Source organism: Tachypleus tridentatus, chromosome 8 (genome assembly GCF_004210375.1).
Source record: "Tachypleus tridentatus isolate NWPU-2018 chromosome 8, ASM421037v1, whole genome shotgun sequence".
Lineage (NCBI taxonomy): Eukaryota > Metazoa > Arthropoda > Merostomata > Xiphosura > Limulidae > Tachypleus > Tachypleus tridentatus.
In genome coordinates, this window is record NC_134832.1 from 119,280,860 (window position 1) to 119,300,547 (window position 19,688).

Sequence of the window (19,688 nt, forward strand, 5' to 3'; positions counted from 1 at the left end):
AGATTAAATAATCGGAAAACGACTATTAGTTTAGTGTATAACCATCGTTGATACTAATTCACATCGTACATAAACATGACAACCTTAACGTATATGAATCAATGAGATGCTGGGGTAATGAGGCTCCTTTCTCCATTAGTTACTTCCGGTTCTTCAATACTGCTTCGAAGTAAACCACGTGATGCCAAGTGCCTTCCTAGATCATTTTATACTGTTTAATCACATTCATTTTCAGTGATAGTGCTAGCCAGTCTATTCTTAATCTTCTTCCAGGAAGTTGTTAAAGGTGATCACTGTGGGAGGTACATGTTAAGATTCACTATAAAAAGATCACGTCAACTTCATTTGGAAACACTATGATTGTAAAACTGCATCCCTTAATCGTATGCCATTCATGGTGTCACGTAACACATAAAAGTGTGATTAACAATACTGATACCTACCCAAACCGGTATGCTTCCACTGTGCCTTTCCATCGTGGAATTTGGGTTGGATCTTGTTCTTGGCACCCTCTAAATGTGCACAGTTTTATGTCTGGTCCCATGCAATGTGAAGCCTGATTCACCTACGAACACATATCATTTGACTATACCAGAAATGAGATGTTTTATGGTGAATAATTAGAATAACAACGCCATTCGCCGTCTTCCACGAAAGTCAACCTTTATCAAATTTGTTTCTGGTCGTTTATAATGGGATCTGTTGTCCAGTTAGTACTCTGAACTCGATTCATTCGGGAAGCTAGAGCCTGGTAGTTGCTTCGGTCCACACCATATCAGCCATTTTGCAGAATTGTCTTCAGCCAATTGTATGAAAGTAAATCTGTATCATACTAATAACATTTTGTGAGACTTGTAGCCATTCTGCAGCGACATATTGTGTCTCCCCATCTAGTTAACTTATTGTATCTGGCCATCTAACTAACTTATTGCTTTTAACATCAAGAAAACATTCAAATGTATTCTCAAGACGATTGGTATAGATATTAGCACTTTAATTAAAATAAAGTACAGAACAACGTTGCGAGCTTCTTAGGTCATCTTCAGTATTTTATTTAATTAAAGGTTTAATACCCATACCAGCTATCTTGAGAATACATTTTTACTTCAGGTGGATTTCTCGTCATCAAGAAAACATCCAAACTTCTTTGTTAGAATCTTGGCAAGCTTCATTACCAATCTAGATCTCCGAATTATGCACACTGTTATTGTTCAAGCTGCTGAGAATACACTGGGTTTCTTTCACTATTATATATAATAGAAAATATGAGTACATCAGGTCACAAAACCGGTTATTTGACACTTGTTTTGCATAAAAATGAACCCAAAAGTATCATTGGCATTATTTAGTAAGAGTAGTTGTGCTTTGCCATAGTTATAATAAATAAAACTTCAATTATTTTTAAATTCCCGTGAGGGCGTTATATTGTTACGGTCAATCCAACTATTCGTTAGTAAAAGAGTAGCCCAAGAGTTGGCGGTGGGTGGTGATGACTAGTTGCCTTCCCTCTAGTCTTACACTGCTAAATTAGGGAAGGCTAGCGCAGATAACACTCGTGTAGCTTTGGCGAAATTCAAAACGAACCAAAAAACTTTTTAATTATTTTATGGAATGTACAAATACCTCATGCAAATACTGAACCGTATATTACCTTGTCATCTGTACTGCATGTATAAGGATACTAACTCCTAGTGGAACCAGTATTCATAAGAATGACTGGTTCGATATTACTAAGAATTTTAGTTTTTATCTAATGACGTAGTTAAGCAGCCTACGAAAGTATCAATAATGTAATAGTCCTATTCACACGGATTTTCTGTACATTTAAAACTCGAGATGAGTTCAATATCTCTAAATAATAGCTCTTCACAGATGCGGCCCGGCATGGCCAAGTAGTTAGGGCGCTCAACTCGTAAGCTAAGGGTCACATTTCAAATCCCCGTCACACCAAACATGCTCGCCCTTTCAGCTGTGAAGGCGTTATAAAGTTACGGTCAATCCTAGCATTTGTTGATAAAAGAGTAGCCCAAGAGTTTGCGGTGGATGATGATGACTAGCTGCCTTCCCTCTAGTCTTACACTGCTAAATTAGGGACGGCTAGCGCAGATAACCCTCATGTAGCTTTGCGCGAAATTCAAAACAAACAGTATTCACAGATGCTTTATATAAAGAACTATTGAATATATTATTGTTGTACAACAACGATATAATATTCAATTGTCCTGGCAACAACTGCTAATATTTTAGAAAGGGCCGTTTTTAGTTTAACTTCGGTATATTAAAGTAAACAAAACCTATTAAATGGGTGATATACAGTTTGTTGACTCTGTTTATAACAGAAACTGATTAAAGACGTGCGTAACATATTTGGCTAATTGCCATTACTCTTGATTAATCAAGAAAACATAAGGATTGGTGAACATTTTTTTGTATATGCACAGTTTACTTACGATTATGTAGCCGAGTTGATAAGTGCTGATACAGACCAAAATTGTAGGTTTTTGTAACTGGTCATATATTTACAAGATAATTCACAAGTAAGTTTAACGAAGGTTTTTTTCCAGCTGACTTGTTTCTTATTTTATTATCTTAATTCTTGTTTGTTTCTTAGAACTCGCAGGTGATCGCATTTGCAAACAACTATGCGTTAATCAGGAAAGCAAACACGCTGAGCACTCATTTTACGAAAGTAAAGTGTCTTATTAAATAGTATAAAACTTATTCATTCACCTTCGTATGTCGCAGCAATAGCAACACACTTTACTCTGTATTGCAAATCTAATCGAAAAACAAATTGCATGAGTTAGGTACTTCACTTATGATTCACCTTGTAATTAGTTCATATTTCTATTATGAGAAAGAACAATGGAATACGTTATTTACTTATATATGTACATATAATTACTAAATTAAAAAAATCTTAATATTGACATTTCATATTATGTAAACTGTGATTGTAATTTTGCAAGTTATGTTATGTGCTTAAACGATTCTGTACGTCTAGATGCGTTCTTATGCTGGTACAGTTCTCCACTGCATACAGTGTGTATCTTTAGACATCTACAAGTTGTTAGTAATTTTTAATGTTAGTTTCATTAAGTCAACAATTTTCGTTGACACTCTAGCAGTGAAATTACAACATATTTCAATATCAACATAAAAAAACTAACAATTCGCGGAGGTCTGCATGCTTCTTTGAACCAGTAAACATTGATCCGTGAACCTGTCCTAGCGAACTCGTTCAATAAGTTTCTGTGAAAGATCATGCTTTTGTACAATATAACTATATATGATGTTCATAACAAAGATGTACTTGTACGCCTGCGTGTGTGTGCATACGTAATTATGATTGAATAACCTTATTTGGGAGATTTTCTCAGAAACAAGCCCCTTACTGCAAAGCGCGGTTTGATTTGTTTTGAATTTCGCGCAAAGCTACACGAGGGCTATCTGCGCTAGCCGTCTCTAGTTTAGCAGTATAAGACTAGAGGGAAGGCAGCTAGTCATCACCACCCACCGCCAACTCTTGTGCTACTCTTTTACCATTATTCTTATACCAATAATGGGATTGAACGTCACATTATAATGCCCCCACGGCTGAAAGGGCGACCATGTTTTATGGGAAACCACACATTGTGAATCGAGCGCCCTAACCATCTGTCCATGCCAGCTCATTGAAAGAAGCGAAAAAGACTTGTTAGGCTGTAAAACGAACTACAAATCTTAATATATCTATAACGTATTATTTTATTTTAATATATTTAACGACTGGGTACACAGTTCTGTTGTTAGCGAACACTATTAAATGTGTGTATGTGTGTGAATAAAAATTAACGTGGACTCACATACTGAAACATTTCGCAATAGTTATTAAGCCCAAAATCCTCACCTATAAGCACATTGATAACCTCCAGACAGAGACACAATATACTTCTTGAAGTACCACTAATAAATCTATATTAAGATTAACACTCACTTCTTATAATGTATCAATGATTCAAGGCTATGGTTATAACCCTATAAGAGATACACGAAAAAAAAATGATAAAAGAATAGTAAAAACAGTAAGGTTATCATGGAAATATCAAATGTTCAGCTATACCACCTTGTTTTAAAACGTTCAAAATGCGCTTCTTGGTCCTATCTACAAACAGTCCAACAAAACATTCTTCCGTCAGACAGAAGATTACGCAAATGTCTTCTGAAATGTTAAAAAGAAGTGTAACTTTCTTTTCTCCCTATTAACTACGAGATCGTGTATGGGTTTGGTTGTTTGTTTGTAGCTAAGCGCAAAGCTACGCAATAGGCTATCTGCGCTGTGCCCACCAAGGATATACAAACTCCGTTTTTAACGTTGTAAGTCTAAGGGCACATCGCTGTGCTATTAGAGGGTCGGATGTGGGAGCTTAAATATTTATTATATACGAGCACTTGCATACATTCCTGAATAAAATTTGCCAACACTATTTTAACGACCATAAAATAATACTTAAACTTCAGTGAACCGTCTTTTTTACGACTGTCAATTGAACATATTATTGTTATAGAATTATCACTTTGTTCCATTACACATCATTTTTACTTTTTAAGTTCTGAAAAATTACTCATTCCATTGAAAATATTTCACAAAGTAACGAAACGAAAGGACACATACTCGTGTATGTATAGTTTAATTTCTCCTTCACAGAAATCGTTCGAAATTCTAAAGCAAAATGAACAGATCACACCTACTGATACAATAGGTTTATACCAATATACGTCACTATTGTACTCGCACACGTTTTGTAGGAGAGTTGTATAAATAAAACCTGTGGGTACAGAGTTTTTTATGTCTATGTTTCTGCTTGAATGCACGCACACCAAACCACAATAACTTTATACTGAACATATATATTTCTCCCCTTCTATCATTTGTATTACTTCCTCTAGCAAAAACTAGAATAATGGCACAATGCCATATCCGCATAAGCCCAGCATTGACAAATAACTGGTGAGAAACTTTTTTACAAGCATGAAGTTATGTTATTGGTGGGAATGGGGGCGTTGTTATACATAACCAATACTAGGAAGAAGAAAATGTGGATAGTGGCGAGTTTTGTTTGTTTTTCTATTTTATTTTCATACGTCATAAGAATCACATGAAAGTTATAAAGGCATAATTAAAACTGGGTTTAGTCCAAACTAATAAAGATATATATCTCACATTCTAGTAATCAGATAGCATCTTCATGTTTCTATAGCACATTCTACTAAGAATTACTTATTCGAAACTCTTTTTATATTGTAGTTTTTTACATTAGAAAAATTAATATTTTCACTTTTAATTTATGGTTCTTTATTACAAAAGACATTCATAGCCTTTGTATCGAAACTAAACAATGGAGAATATCTCGAAAAGAATATTTCAAGAAAAATGGTTTTTAGAAATATATATTCAGGGATCTCTTTTTTTACCTTCTTCCTTCCAGTAGCCCCCTAGCAGCACATCTGTATATCTGTGGGGACTTACAACGCTAGAAACTGAGTTTCGATACCAGTGGTGGTCAAGAAAAGAGAGCCTATGGTGTAGTTTTGTACTTAACTACAAACAAATTAATTCTTTCTGTATTTACATTTCCTAACAAAGCTTAACAAATGTAGATTAGTGTTATACTGATACTTGTTGGTCACCAATGGGAAAGTTCTCAAATGTTGACTCTGTTCAGCACAGTATGCTAAAATTTAACTTTTAGAGCAAAATAGTGACGAGAAGCTGCAAACAAGATAGTTAAAAATTAGAAAAATAATAGTAATACTAGAAAGATGCTGACCAAGAATACGATTTATTCATGAAACGTTTGGAGCCTAAGGCTCTCTTTCACCAGGTGAAAATTAAACAGTCGATGGCAAAAATATGTTACAATGATATTTAAACTATCGCTGTAAAAATTTCACCTGATGAAAGGTTCAGGCTCGAAACGTTTGTCGAATAAATTGACTTCTATATTAGCATCTTTTTAGTGCTACTATTTTGTCTAGCTTGTGATAAGATTCAAACACTAAAATTAGCAAATTGTATTTAGTTTTATTAGAATAAAACTTCAAATAAAGTTGTTTTCAATAACACGCACACACATTACGTTCGAAACATACACTCGAACTTGTACAACGTTTTCCACCTTATGCTCGATTCCATCTAGACCTCTCTCACCTTATATTAAAAGTGTAAATTTGTTTAGCTTTTAGAGCATAGCCACATTGGACTGTCTGTTAAGTCTACAGCATGGAATCGAACCTTGGAATTTAGCGTTGTAAGTCTGTTAAATTATTGCTGACCTACGGAGCGTATGCATTTAATAATCAATATATTTAAAACTGTTATACTTTTCAATGTCCAAACAACTAATTTTAAATCAGAAGTGAGTTACAAAGCCATTTAATTAATAAATGCCCGAGTTAAAATCCTTCCCAAAGCATCCATTTTTGTTCATAAATACTTCGATACCCCCAGTGGAGGACCCGGCATGGCCAGGTGGTTAAGGTGCTTGACTCGTAATATGAGAGTCACGGGTTCGAATACCTACCACACAAAACGTGCTCGCTCTTTTAGCCATGGGAGCGTTATAAAGTTACAGTCAATCACACTATTCGTTGATAAAAAAGTAGTCCAAGAATTGGCGGTGGCTGGTAATGAATATCTGCCTTCCCTCTAGTCTTACACTGCTAAATTAGGGACGATTAGCACAACAAATAGCCCTCACGCAGCTCTGCACGAACTTCAAAACAAACAAACAAAACCCCAAGTGGGTCTGCGGTAATTTAATGGACTTATAACACAAAACTCCAGGGTTCGATTCCCCGCGGTGAACAAAGAGCAGATAGCCCAATGTGACTATGTGCTGGGGTATACATACGAAGTGTTTCTCACATGTGTATAATTCTGAAAATATAATTGATTTTTCTGGACAGTCTACCTCAGTATCTTAAAATAAACGTGGTAGTTATTTCGTCTTTCAGTTTTCGATGTGTCTACTAAAGAGAGAAACACATTTCTCAGTATATTATTTATCTAAAATATGGTGGATCATTTAGCTTTATCAAATGTTCGCAGCTATTCAAAGTGGAAGGTTAGGCTTAATCCTAACAACTATGGCTGGGATACTCAAGGTTACATCACGTATACACACTCGTACATACAAACACATACGTTTGTGAGCACACATTCAATTCGTCTGTATAATATTACTAACGTTAGACGTGTCAAATCTCTATAGAGTTGGGCTCAGCTGAGCTTCTGTAACTTTTGAAACCGGTTTTTCAACTATGCTTGTACACAGCGATTAACGCACGAGTTTATTTAAAAAAAAGAATGGCGAAACATAACTGAAGTTAACAATAATATATAGGAATATTTAATGATAGAAAGCAAATGTGCATATATTAAAATATTAGTTTCTATGATTATTCATTTGTAATCTGCAAAAGTGTTTTTCTTCTGTTTCATTCTTGTTTAGCAGTTCAAAAATATTTCAGTATTATAACTCGGTAACGAGTTAGATAAAAAGAGTTTTGAGACGGCTTCAGCCGATAATGAAAAATTTGATTATGAATGTACGTCAATCATATTAAAACTTGTTATTATAAAAGTTACATATAACCTGTACTGATTCAGAGCGTTAAAGTCCGAGGTTCGTTTCCTCGCGATAAATAGAATGCAGATAGCTCTTTATGTGAGTTCGCGTTAAAAACAGCATTATCGTAATTTTGATTGATGTGTTGTTTAAATTAAGTTAAACAAAAAGTATTAATCAATCTTATTTTATTAAGTTGTCAAATAAAATTTTAGTACGGAGTTATTAATTTTAAAATGTGTGTATATGTGTGTTTCTTGTTTAGGTCGAGCGCAACATTGTGCATGCTATGGATACGAGATTCCATTTCGAAAGAACACATTGAAGCGTTCCATATTGGAGAAACTGTTGTTCATAAATAGTGCGCTGAAAAGCTGACAAGTAATTCAAAAATGGATAAAGGCAAATAATTTCAAGCAAGAATTAACGAGGCGAAGAACATAGAAAGGAGAAATAAAAACTATTACATCAAACATGAATTACTTAAATAATTACTAAATTACAAAAATAAGGGAAAGACTAGTTTTGCGAAAATACATACGATTAAACACTCAGAGAAAGCTCAAAGTGGCAAAAAAAGAAGACACTTTCATAAACATTTTATTCTTAGCACATCAGTAAAAGTAACGATGATAAAGAACTAAAAGGAAGTGTTTTGTTTTTTGAATTTCACGAAAGCTACACTAGGGCTATCTGCACTAGCTGTCCCTAATTTTGCAGTTTAAGACTAGAGGGAAGGCAGCTAGTCATCACCACCCACCGCCAACTCTTGGGCTATTCTTTAATCAACGAATAGTGTGATTGAACGTAACTTTATAACGCCACCACGGCTGAAACGACGAGCATGTTTGGTGTGACGGAGATTCGAAACCGCAACCCTCAGATTACGAGTCGAGCATCCCAAACACATGGCCATGCCGAGTCTCTAAAAGAAAGCAACGAAGGATATCCAACTAGCAAAAAAAAAAGGCAGAAGAGATTTTTCTGTATTAAAAACGATTAACAAATATAATAACAGGATAGCAAAAGTTGATATTTTTTACACTGGTGTGTGGCCAAAAATATAGACGAAAAAGTAGAGGTCACGTCAGGAAAACATACAACTAAGTAAGTTAGAGGAAAGAGTTTTCTCTTCCTAACGAAAATCAACATGGAAGACGATTTTCACAGAATAACTACTTTTGTAAAATGGAAAAGTATGATAACAGTTTTGACGACAAGACTATTCAGCTGACAAAAACTTTAGAACCGAAAAACCAGTTTACACAGGTCTTATGACATAAAAAGAACAGATTCTACAATACACAGTACAGTTCAATCGTTAATCTGTTGGTTTGGCTTAGCCAGTTGGTTGGGGCGTTAGATCTGCAGGTTTGAATCCCCGTTCCACCAAGCATGCCGTGAGGGCATTATAATGTGACTTTGGTAAAAGAGTAGCCCAAGAGTTGGCGGTAGATGTCGATGGCTAGTTACTTTCTCTGTAATCGTTCACTGCTAAACTAGAAACGGCTTGCACAGAAGGATTAGTGTAGTTTTGCGCGAACTTTCAAACACACCAAACCAACTGTTAAACCAAAGTTCAAAGCAGCATTTAACAGGTGTGCTTAAAACATGAATTACAGTTGTTACGCATATAGCACATAAAAATAACGCTTTTAATTGAACTTTTGATAATTCAATTACCCCAGAAATAGAAAATTTAAACCTCTGTTGGAATTAATGGTAAAATTTGATTCCGTAATGAATGAAAACGTTCTTAGATTCACAACAATGAAACACTGAGTCCGTAAGTCTATAATGAGTTGATACAGATGTTTTGTAAAGAAGTCGTGAATGTAATTGTTTTATTCTAAAAAGTAAATGTATGAAGTATTGTTTTATGATGGCAGACTGCACTCGTGACGATACTGATTAAGAGCAGCTGCCCACAGTTTTAACAGTGGTGAATATCCTCGAAATGAGGGTAAACACTGGCACGAATTTCATTTCCTTCGTTCATGCCAAGGAAACCAAACACTCTGCTCTAGCAGAAGTCATTTTCGACAAGCTGTTTGAATATCACTGAGTTAATGGTATCGCAATGGAGCAAGTATGAGAGGCAAACATAATGATGTGCAATCTAGGTTATTACAATCAAACAAAAACATTTTAATTCCTTGTGGCCATTATTCTTACATTCTTGTACGAGGTGACGCTGCAAATTCTTGCAAATGATAGAAAAAATATTGTTTTTTGTATACCGTTTGTGTAGAATAAACTAACACAAGGGCTATTTTAAAGCTGTGTCCTTTTCGACGAATCGAATCCCGTATTTTAGCATTGCAAGTCGCATATTTATACCGTCTCACCGGAGGAAATTTTTTCAAAGTTGAAATTAACTAAAATCTATTTGAGACAGTCCATATTTCAGGTGTATCTCAGAGGGTTGGTAATACTCTCCATAAAAATTGAGAGTTTTAAAATATAATCGTCGATAAATTTGTAGTACGAGCGATTAACAAATTAATGTTTAAACTTCATTAACTATACAAATAGTAATATGAATGTGGACATATATCGAACAGGGCCTTGCAGAAGGACAACAGTTTTATCGTAGCGGCCATATTTAACAATTTACTTTAAAGAAATTATAAAACAATTCAATAAAATACGTTTCATATTTTACGTGAAAGCTTTATGATATTTTTTTCTCATTTTGAAGCTTAAATGTATGTAAAAAAAGTGAATGTAATTTTATCTCTTCAATTTAGGTTTAAGCATTTACTTAGTTTTGCCTATGATTTATGAAGAACACGATTAATATTCTACAGTCATTTGTCAATATGTTAACAAGGCCTAGGGCGATATCCGTAACACTACAGTTTTACGCTAAACCTACTGGCTAGGTTAAGACAGGTTCTACCTATGTACCTTACACAGGTAGAAAGTAAAGTGATACTGAAAATAAAACCAAATGTTGTTTTTATGTAATTATACATTCAACGTTTCGGTCTGCAGCTTCAAGCTTTTGGAGCTTTGTACTGTCAGTTGCGGTTTGTTTTTATTGAACACTTATGAAGAAGATGCAAAGCGAAATATTCGTGTCTAACTGAATAAAACTACTTTATATTGATTTAAACAGTAATGGTTATTTATAATATTTGGCTTAGAGTTTGACGTTGGATTAAATAAATGTGTTTTTGCTGACATACAGATCTAATTCAGCCTTAAACATTAGTGGCAATCATTTTCTCCCGATAAATACTGAAAACATTTATAATTTTTATAGACTGTTTCTAAATACTATCATTTGTTACGAATTGTAACCGGAATGAAGAGATTATGATGACACGTTTTGAAAGTTTTATTGCATTCACTATAGGGTTACCAGATATCTAGAGTTAAAACTGGGGCATTTTATCCATACGGAAGGACGCTTTAACAGCCCTGAAACAGTTTAAATTAGAACTTTTTTTTTTTACATTTGATAAATAATCTGATGTTTACTGCATCACATTACAAAATCAAAAATAAATAGGATTTGTTAAAAGCTTATACATTAAAAATTAATAATAAATGAAAGAAAAACACGAGCAAGTTCTATTGAACATACTAAAAAATAAAACGCCATATATCTCTTTGTTTTCGTTTTCGCGGTTGGGCAAGTCGTGAAATATTAATTCTTGCACCTGTCTAATGACAGATTAAGCTAAGAAAATATATTATAGAGGATGAGAACGCTGTACTGTGCGATATGTCTTTGTCAGTTGGTTCTTTATATAAAAGTAAGAAGCTACTGTATAATTACAAACCGTATATATCAAACTCGCAATAAGGTACAGAGAAACCAGAACAATTTACTACTTTCATAATTTCTGATTGCGACAACAAGAAGAAAAGAGGCTGAAAGTTAGAACGTTCCCAGTTTTACAGGGACGTCTGGCTACCTTACTCTAGTATTACTGTTAAATTGATATTCTTTTTAGTACCTGAGTTCGGAAGACGAGGGGACTTTGGACTGCAAGATAAACTCATTAGTACCATGGCGGCAGAACAATCATTCATGATGTCAGTGTCGTCTGTAGAACTTGGTCGCCTTTTTCGTCCGCTAGGAAAAGGAAATTATTTGTTAATGGTAAAGGAGACTTACAAGTACATATAGAATTTTATGAATAATAATAAAACACCTTAATAATAAGATCTGTATTTTAAATCTAGAAAACTTTACGATGTGATATACTTTTTTTTTACGTCTGTACTTTAGAACTCAGGCCTGTACAAGAGACAGACACGTGTGAAAAAAGTATTTTAAAGCTCAATATATTACATGTATTTTAGTATAAGATCTTACGTAAATTGGAATGACACATGAACGGTATTGTTTAACACAATTCAATAGAATAAATACACTTCCACTGCAAGTCCCACTTGTTGTACCTCAACCTATAAGAATATTTTCGAACTGTTTTAAGAAAAATATATAATTCACTGTTTTTATGCTTTTTTACATTTCTAATAAATGATAAAAAACTGTTACAGAAACAATATTTTTTTCTGCTGCTTGAAACACATATATTGAAACTGTGGACTGAATCAATAACCAGAAAACACGCACAAATATATTTTCCAAGAGGATGCCTTTGTCTGAAATCAAAACAACTGTCAAGATTGAATTGGACTTGGTAATTTTTTTCTTTTACTTACATTCTTAGGTGTATACATACAAGATAGCAATGAATGTTTGTTTGTGTAACTGTTTATGGCAAAGCTACTTTGACTATCTGTCTCCATCCCTAGTTTGGGACTGCCGACTAAAGGGAAGGAAAACTGCCAGCAGCACCCACCACCAACTCTTGTGCTATTTTTTATCACCGAACAGTGGGATTGACCGTTACTTTATAAGTCCACCACAGTAGAAAGGGCGAGCATATTAGGCACAAGGTTTCAATCCCGTGATCCGCAAATTGTAAGGCGAACGCTCTAACTACCAAGCTATGTCAGGTTAGGTAGTACTAGAATTAAGTGAAAAATAAAATACAAATAAATATAAGTTTTCAGCACCGTTTAGAAATAATGCTGTATTAACAAAAAATAGCAATTTGAGAACTTAAAGGAAAATATATTGAGTTAATTATCTGGCTTTTTAAGTAGAAGTTTACACAAATTAATCAGGTTTACACGTTGTGAGATATTTTTAATGATATTATATGCAACCTAACCAAGAAACCTTTTATTTTTGTTGGGAAGCTCGCGCAAAGCTACACGACAGTTATTGAAGCTAGCAGTCCCTAATTAAGCAGTGAAAGACTAGAAGGTAAGCAACTAGCCATCACAATTCACCACCAACTCTTTTACCAACGAATCCTGGGATTGATCGTACATTACAAACGCCCCATGACTGAAAGGGCGAGAATCTTTAGAGAAACAGGGATATGAGCCCGCGACCCGCAGATTGCGAGTCGAACGCCCTTAACCACCAATAAATCTATAATATCCTAATAGTCTACACAGATAGCAACAACTACAAAGAAAGAAACTGTAGCAACTTGTAAAGTACTGATCACACTGTGTGCCTTTTTTCTATAAGAAGAAGTTTATCGAGAATGTTGTTACACGTGTTTTCAAGATACTTATTAAAGGAACAAAAGAACCGAGTATTGTTAAAATCTTTCGTCGCTAATTAGACGTTTCTAATTATGGAAAAATAAAAATATCAAAAAACATCTACTTCAGTTTTTTATTTGCTCAATTCTTGTAGCGTTACACTATTGAATATACTTACGCAAATGGTGGGTGCAGATATTATAAAAAGAGTCAAACAACTGAAGCTTTTGCTTAGTTTCTTAGTTATGCAATATAACTCCCAACAATAATAACGCACGAAAATATTAAGGTTTTTCTTCCAAAGGCAAAGAATGATACGTACTTTACAAAAAAATGTTTTCTATTACAATACTTTATGTATCGTATGCACAAGAGTATATCTAAACAAATTTTTCTGTTAAAATAATAAGTCTCAAATCTACAACATACGTAGGTTTGAATTTTGTTTCCAAATTTAAAAGCACCCCGGTAACTCATCGTTAAATTTGAGGTCTTATAACGCTAAAATACGGGTTTCGATATTCGCCGTGGACAAAGCACAGATGGCCTACTAAAAAGTTCTCTGTTTAACAACAAATAAAATGTAAAAAAACAAACAACCTTTGTGTTAGAAGCAAATATGCGTGTAAGAACACATCTTCATGCTTCGGCCTTAAAACATCAGCAAGGAGAATCCATTAAAAATAATTATTAATAAACATGAAGCGAAAAATAAATTATTTTACTGGTGCATTTAATTGTACAGACATTGTATAAATGCTGGTAAGTTTATTACCGTTCCCGAAAGGGGACCGAAGAGACGCTTAACATTTCAATTTGTACTGTTGTGACGTCACTAAAATAAGCGATGAATTACAAGAATTATGCACTTTGTAGGCTACAATACAGCATGACATATGAACCTCAAAAGTAAGAAATAAAAATATTTGTTGTTATTGTTTTTATCTTATTTACTTTTGAAACAAAACATTTTCGGAGACCCTTTAGAAGTACATCTTGTATTATGGTTTTTCTAAGTTTCTGGCGAAAGAACAAAGTTAAAATTCCATATTTTGTAGATGCTTATGGCTAACTTTACTGTTACACACTATCTAATTTCGAGTGTTCAGCATCAGAGCCTATTATTTGAAACTCCTGCTTTAATTCTGGGTTGTTCTTTTAAATATTAAAAGCAACTAATAACTAGCAAATTTCAGTAACATTGAGCATGTGATCAGCAAGCACTACAACAACGTTATTCGAAACCAATTCTAGGCTCGATATTAGCAGCAGCTAGCTGGCAAAGGGTCAGTGGGTTCTAGTGTTCAGTGACCATCACGGGGTACCAGTAATTTTTTTGCCAACTGATAAACCAGGCACGATTATAAATATTCAACCCGTCATTTACAAAAAGCTGGCCACAAGCAGAACATTTGTGTGTAAAGCCACGTGTTAATTGATCGATGTTCATTTTCCAGTAGCCTATTACACATTTCCAAGTTTAAAACAGGTGGGAAAACAAGCATATTTAGATTTTACAGTATATTAAAAATACGAAATAATGAAAACACACTTATTTCTAGAAATTCACATCAGCTGAATAGTTATATCATGAAACTCGTGATTTTATTTGTTTTTTACTAACGTTTGACAATAATCAAAACAGTTAGTTTCAAGCTCCGAAATATTACTTTATTACAGTGACTTATCCAGAAGAGCAGTTTATTTTAGTAACGATGAAGGAAATGTAGAAAGCTATAGCGTTAAGCCTAATTTCAAGTTTTCTAATTACTATTTTGGTTTTTCATTCAAAATCATAAACGTATAAAAATTATCAAAGCCTGTTAATTATTACAGTAATCCAAGTTCTTATTTCTGTGGTATGTAAATCACGTTAATATTAAATAATGTTTTATTCTTCATGACACTTTACAGAAAACGTTAGCGCTGTTTTAATTTTCTAAAATTTCCATTCCCAAGCCACAAACAGAAAACACGTTTTATAAACAAACGTTTACGGATCTGGTGGGTAGAGCACTCAATTCACAACATGCGGATCACCAGATCGAAGCTCATTACCAAACTTGTTCATTCCATCAACCATGAAGTTGTTACACGTTATTATGTGACAGTAAATCACATTATGCGTTTGTAAAAGAACAGCCCAAGAATTGGCGGTTGGTGGTGTTGACTACCTGCCTTTTCTCTTGTTTATTACTTTAAAGTTAGGGATGACTAGCACAAATATCTTTGCGTCAAGTATCTTTGAGTGAAATTTAATAAACAAGCAACCAGTTACGCAAGCTTGACAGCTGTTATAGTTATAAAGGCCTGGTACAATGGCTCAGATGTAGTGTTTATCGGAGATGTGCAAGTTTCAGAATCAGCAGTTCTGTGTGTTTAAATTATAAAATTAGTCCATATTTTCGTTGCTTTATCATAACAAACGTACGTGTGATTTTAAAAAACGTAATGTTACAGGTTTCATTTGTTCTTAAATGTTTAGTTCTTGTATAAAATTAACAGGTATCCGGATTAGCAGTTAGCTATTTATTCATGACATTCTTCTTTAAACTATGTTTTATATATCACAGATTATATAAAGATATATGCATTTTTGAATTCCTATAAGTATTTTAATATTAGTCTTAATTATTAAGAATTGCATATTAATGAACTTTTTAATGTCAAGCACACAATAGGTGTATTGTTGTTATATTTTTAATGCGAATTGTTTGTTAGATAGAGAAAGCTACGGGTTGTAATGATGAGGTTAGATCAGTTTGTTTGTTTATTTTGAATTTCGCACAAAGCTACTCGAGGGCTATCTGTGCTAGCCGTCCCTAATTTAGTAGTGTAAGGCTAGAGGGAAGGTAGCTAGTCACCACCACCCACCGCCAACTCTTGGGCTACTCTTTTACCAACGAAAAGTGGGAGGATAGATCAAACGGTTTAAAGATATAAGCCTAGAAAGTTCTAAGGTTTAACGGCAGAATTTCTAGTAAACATGCAGGTCGATTATAAGATTATAAACAAGAGATTTGGAGTTGTTCTAATTCGGTAGAGTAAATCTGTAAAAGTGTATTTTCGTTTCAGATGGTTTGTTTTTAGTGAAATATATGGATTTGTGTTAGCTATCACAAATAAGTTTATTCTTTTATAAGTTAGCGTTATTTTTAAACATACAAGTTACCATAGTGTTTAAGCTTGTCGAAACGCTAAAAGGGGAATTAAACATTATATGCTATTTTTTACGTGGTTCAGAGGTGGAATTATTTTCACCAGATAATTTAAAAGAACCGTCAAAAAAAAAAAAAAACGTTCACAACAATATACTGCTATAATATTAGCATAAAAGTAACAAAAGACAGGGAGTAAAACCTCAGGTAAACTACTGTCTTTACTTGAACAGTCATGAGATATTTAAAAATCAAATTCTAATCTAGACTATAAGTTTACATCTACTTGGAGTCCGACAAGTTTAAAACCAAACACAATCTGATGAACTAAATGCAAAATGACTGACCAAATTGTTTGCTTCCAAATTTCAAAATGCTCACACCTTTATATTTTAGTTAAAAGTTTTATATACAAGATAAATGAAAAACTGGGAATTTAATAAATCTGCTAGTATGGATCTTACAAAAAGTAAGCAAATAAGTTTAAACAAACTATAGATATTATGGACTCAAACTACAGACCCCTATTTTGTCTCCATGCTGTTACCTAGAATTACATTTGGTCGACTCAGAGGGTTTGTAGCTTGGATAAATAATGTCTATAGCAGTGGTTCTTAACCTTGTTGGAGGTACTGAATCCCGAAAGTTTCGTACTTGCATTCACTGAACACTTTGTAATTGGAAAATAAAATATGATTTTTTCAAATTCAAAACATAAGTATATGGTTTATTAGTGCACAAAATGAACCATGCATCAGTTGCACACAATATCACAGTGTTCAAAGAACAAAACCAACAAAACATGAATTTCACACACAAAAAAAACAAAAACAACGTAACTCAATGAATATTTACTGCAAATCAATGTAACTTTTGCTGTTGCCTTTCAGAGACAAGTTCAGAAATGCGCGGCTTTACCTTGGCAAGTGCCACTCTCATATTATTTTCGCAACAAAGTATGTTCCTTTTTTTCGTTTTTATGTCTACCATCTTAGAAAAGGATTAATTGCAAAGATACGTTGTAACAAACGGTATTAGTATCTCAAGGGCTTTCTTAGCAGTAAGAGAGTATGCTACGATTTGGTGACACCAAAACGTTGAGAGCGTTGTTGTTCTTGTTGTAGTTAGTATGAAGGGATTGAAAGATTAGGAAAAAAAAAATCACAAATGACGCACGATTACTACAGTCACAAGTCGATTGCTAAGCGCACGAAGTTCCCTGCAGCACAGATATTAAGGCCAAATGATGTGACGTGACAAGCCGCAGCCAATGATGGCCAAGTGGAGCATGACGTCACGAATCATACGAGTGGGGTGAACAGAACGGATATACACACAGTGTGTGTGTCTTGACTTCTGCCGAACCCAGGTTAAGAACTACTGGTTTATAGTATCGCTAGCCTTGTTTCCTTAATTTTTACAATTCCTATTTGCAGGTTTTTGAGTTCCCAATTGTTTATTGGTTTGCTGGCTTTTTTTTTAATACTCAACTATGGGCAAAGGATTACTTGATACGATAGCTAGTTGTATACATTGTAATAATAATAAATATAGCTAGTAGCCAGTTGATATGATGGTTGATGGTTTATTGTAGTTAGTGACAAGTTGATCGCATTAGTTCGAGATGTAAAATGTCAAGATGCAGTTGAAGATTGTTATAGAGATTTTTTTAGAATACAATGAGAATTTAAAATTTTGTTTAACTAAATTCTCTATTTATAATGCATAGCAATGAATAAATATATGCCTAGACTAAGACGCAACTCCTACTAAGCTAAAAACAATTTCAGTAGAAAAGTAGCCTTTTCAAATAAAATATATAATGTCTAAAACATAGCCTTTAAATAAACCTTCATGTTTTTTAATTAAATACTCTATGAATGATTGTAATAAAATTCAATATTATGCGTACTGATATTTTTTTACTTCGTCGCTTAATACATAATATAGGAGTTGGCTCCCTAAAGACACCGATTGTATAATGTACAAAGCATTAAATATCTACGTGTTACAGTTATCTAATGTTCATCTATTATTAGCTAGTAATTCCTGTTTCATCCTATACTTAAGCTTCTTAAAAGAGCACCATATATTTGTAAAAAGGCAAGTTCAAAGGATAATGACAACTTCGTTTATATTATAATTATGAAGTTTTTAAGCTTTTATAAAATTAAAAGAAACGTATAAAGTTTTCAGTATTCTTACAACCTTTGCAGCGTCTTATATAGTATTTTATAAAAGGTTTGGTCGCGACATACCAAGTTGTTTTGTTGTAGGCTGGAAAGATAATATTAATAAGAATTACAAACTGGCCATTCTAAGCGGATTTTCTTTTCCATATAAATCTAACATACAAAATTTTTGTTCATGTGTACAGGCTTAACATTTAATAACAAAGATTTTAAAGCATTGTTTGAGCTGAATCTTTACTGTTGAAGGTGTTTTAGCCTGAACGTTCGGTTGCTGTTTTGTGCAATTTCTTGCGTGGTTCTGTCGTAGTTTGTCTTATTATTTTCTTATCATCAACATATTATTATTTTAAACATAGAATAAAAAACGGGTTCAGCATGGCCTAGTGATTAAGGCACTCGACTTGTAATCCGAGGGTCGCAGGTTCGAATCTCCCCCACACCAAACAGGCTTGCGTGGGGGCGTTATAATTTTGCAGTCGATCTTTGGTAAACGAATAGCCCAATAATTGGCGGTGGGTGGTAATGACTAAATGCCTATTTCTACTCTTACACTGCTAAATTAGGGACGATTAGTACAAATAGCCCTCACGGAACGTTGCGCGAATTTCAAAAACAAACACTTTCAAAACAAATAAAGAAAGCGGGTTACAGTTTTGGAAAAAAAAAAAAAAAGCTACTAATTTTGAACTGATAGACTAAGGAAAGAACAGATCACCCACCGTTAAATCTTTAGCTACTTTTGTCTGACCGGGATTTAACCGTTCCCTGTACAATACACTAACGATTCCGAAGGCCGATTAATTGATATTAGGCAGTAACGAAATGCAAACTGCAGAGTCACAACCCAGACCGTTACTTATTAGGCCACCCTCAACCCTATATTAAAGTGTTTTGTTTGATAGCAAACTAAATTAATTTTAAGCTGTATACTTTGTTTGATTCAAGCGATTCTTTAAAACGTAAGTAGGTCAAACATGTTTTCCCTTTCTTTGTGCGTTATATTTATAATAGATTAGTATAGTAGGCCATTCGTTTTGCCTTAGTATTTCAGGGCAAGGTGAGCGATAAACCACATGTCCTTTCACCCCTTTACTTTGACAACTGTAAATGTCAGTGTCAAAAATGTTACGCAATTCTCAAAACCA

The 19,688-nt window shown here is 34.0% G+C and overlaps 1 protein-coding gene across 1 annotated transcript in view; it reads right to left on the reverse strand.

The window, feature by feature from the left end:
* The window catches only part of LOC143223333 (zinc finger protein 704-like), a 43,969-nt gene that overhangs the window by 22,138 nt on the left and 2,143 nt on the right, over positions 1-19,688 (reverse strand). Inside the window, exon 2 of the mRNA XM_076451201.1 lies at positions 11,579-11,697. Within this exon, the coding sequence (XP_076307316.1) occupies positions 11,579-11,697 (119 nt within the window). The remainder of the gene's footprint in view (positions 1-11,578; positions 11,698-19,688) is intronic.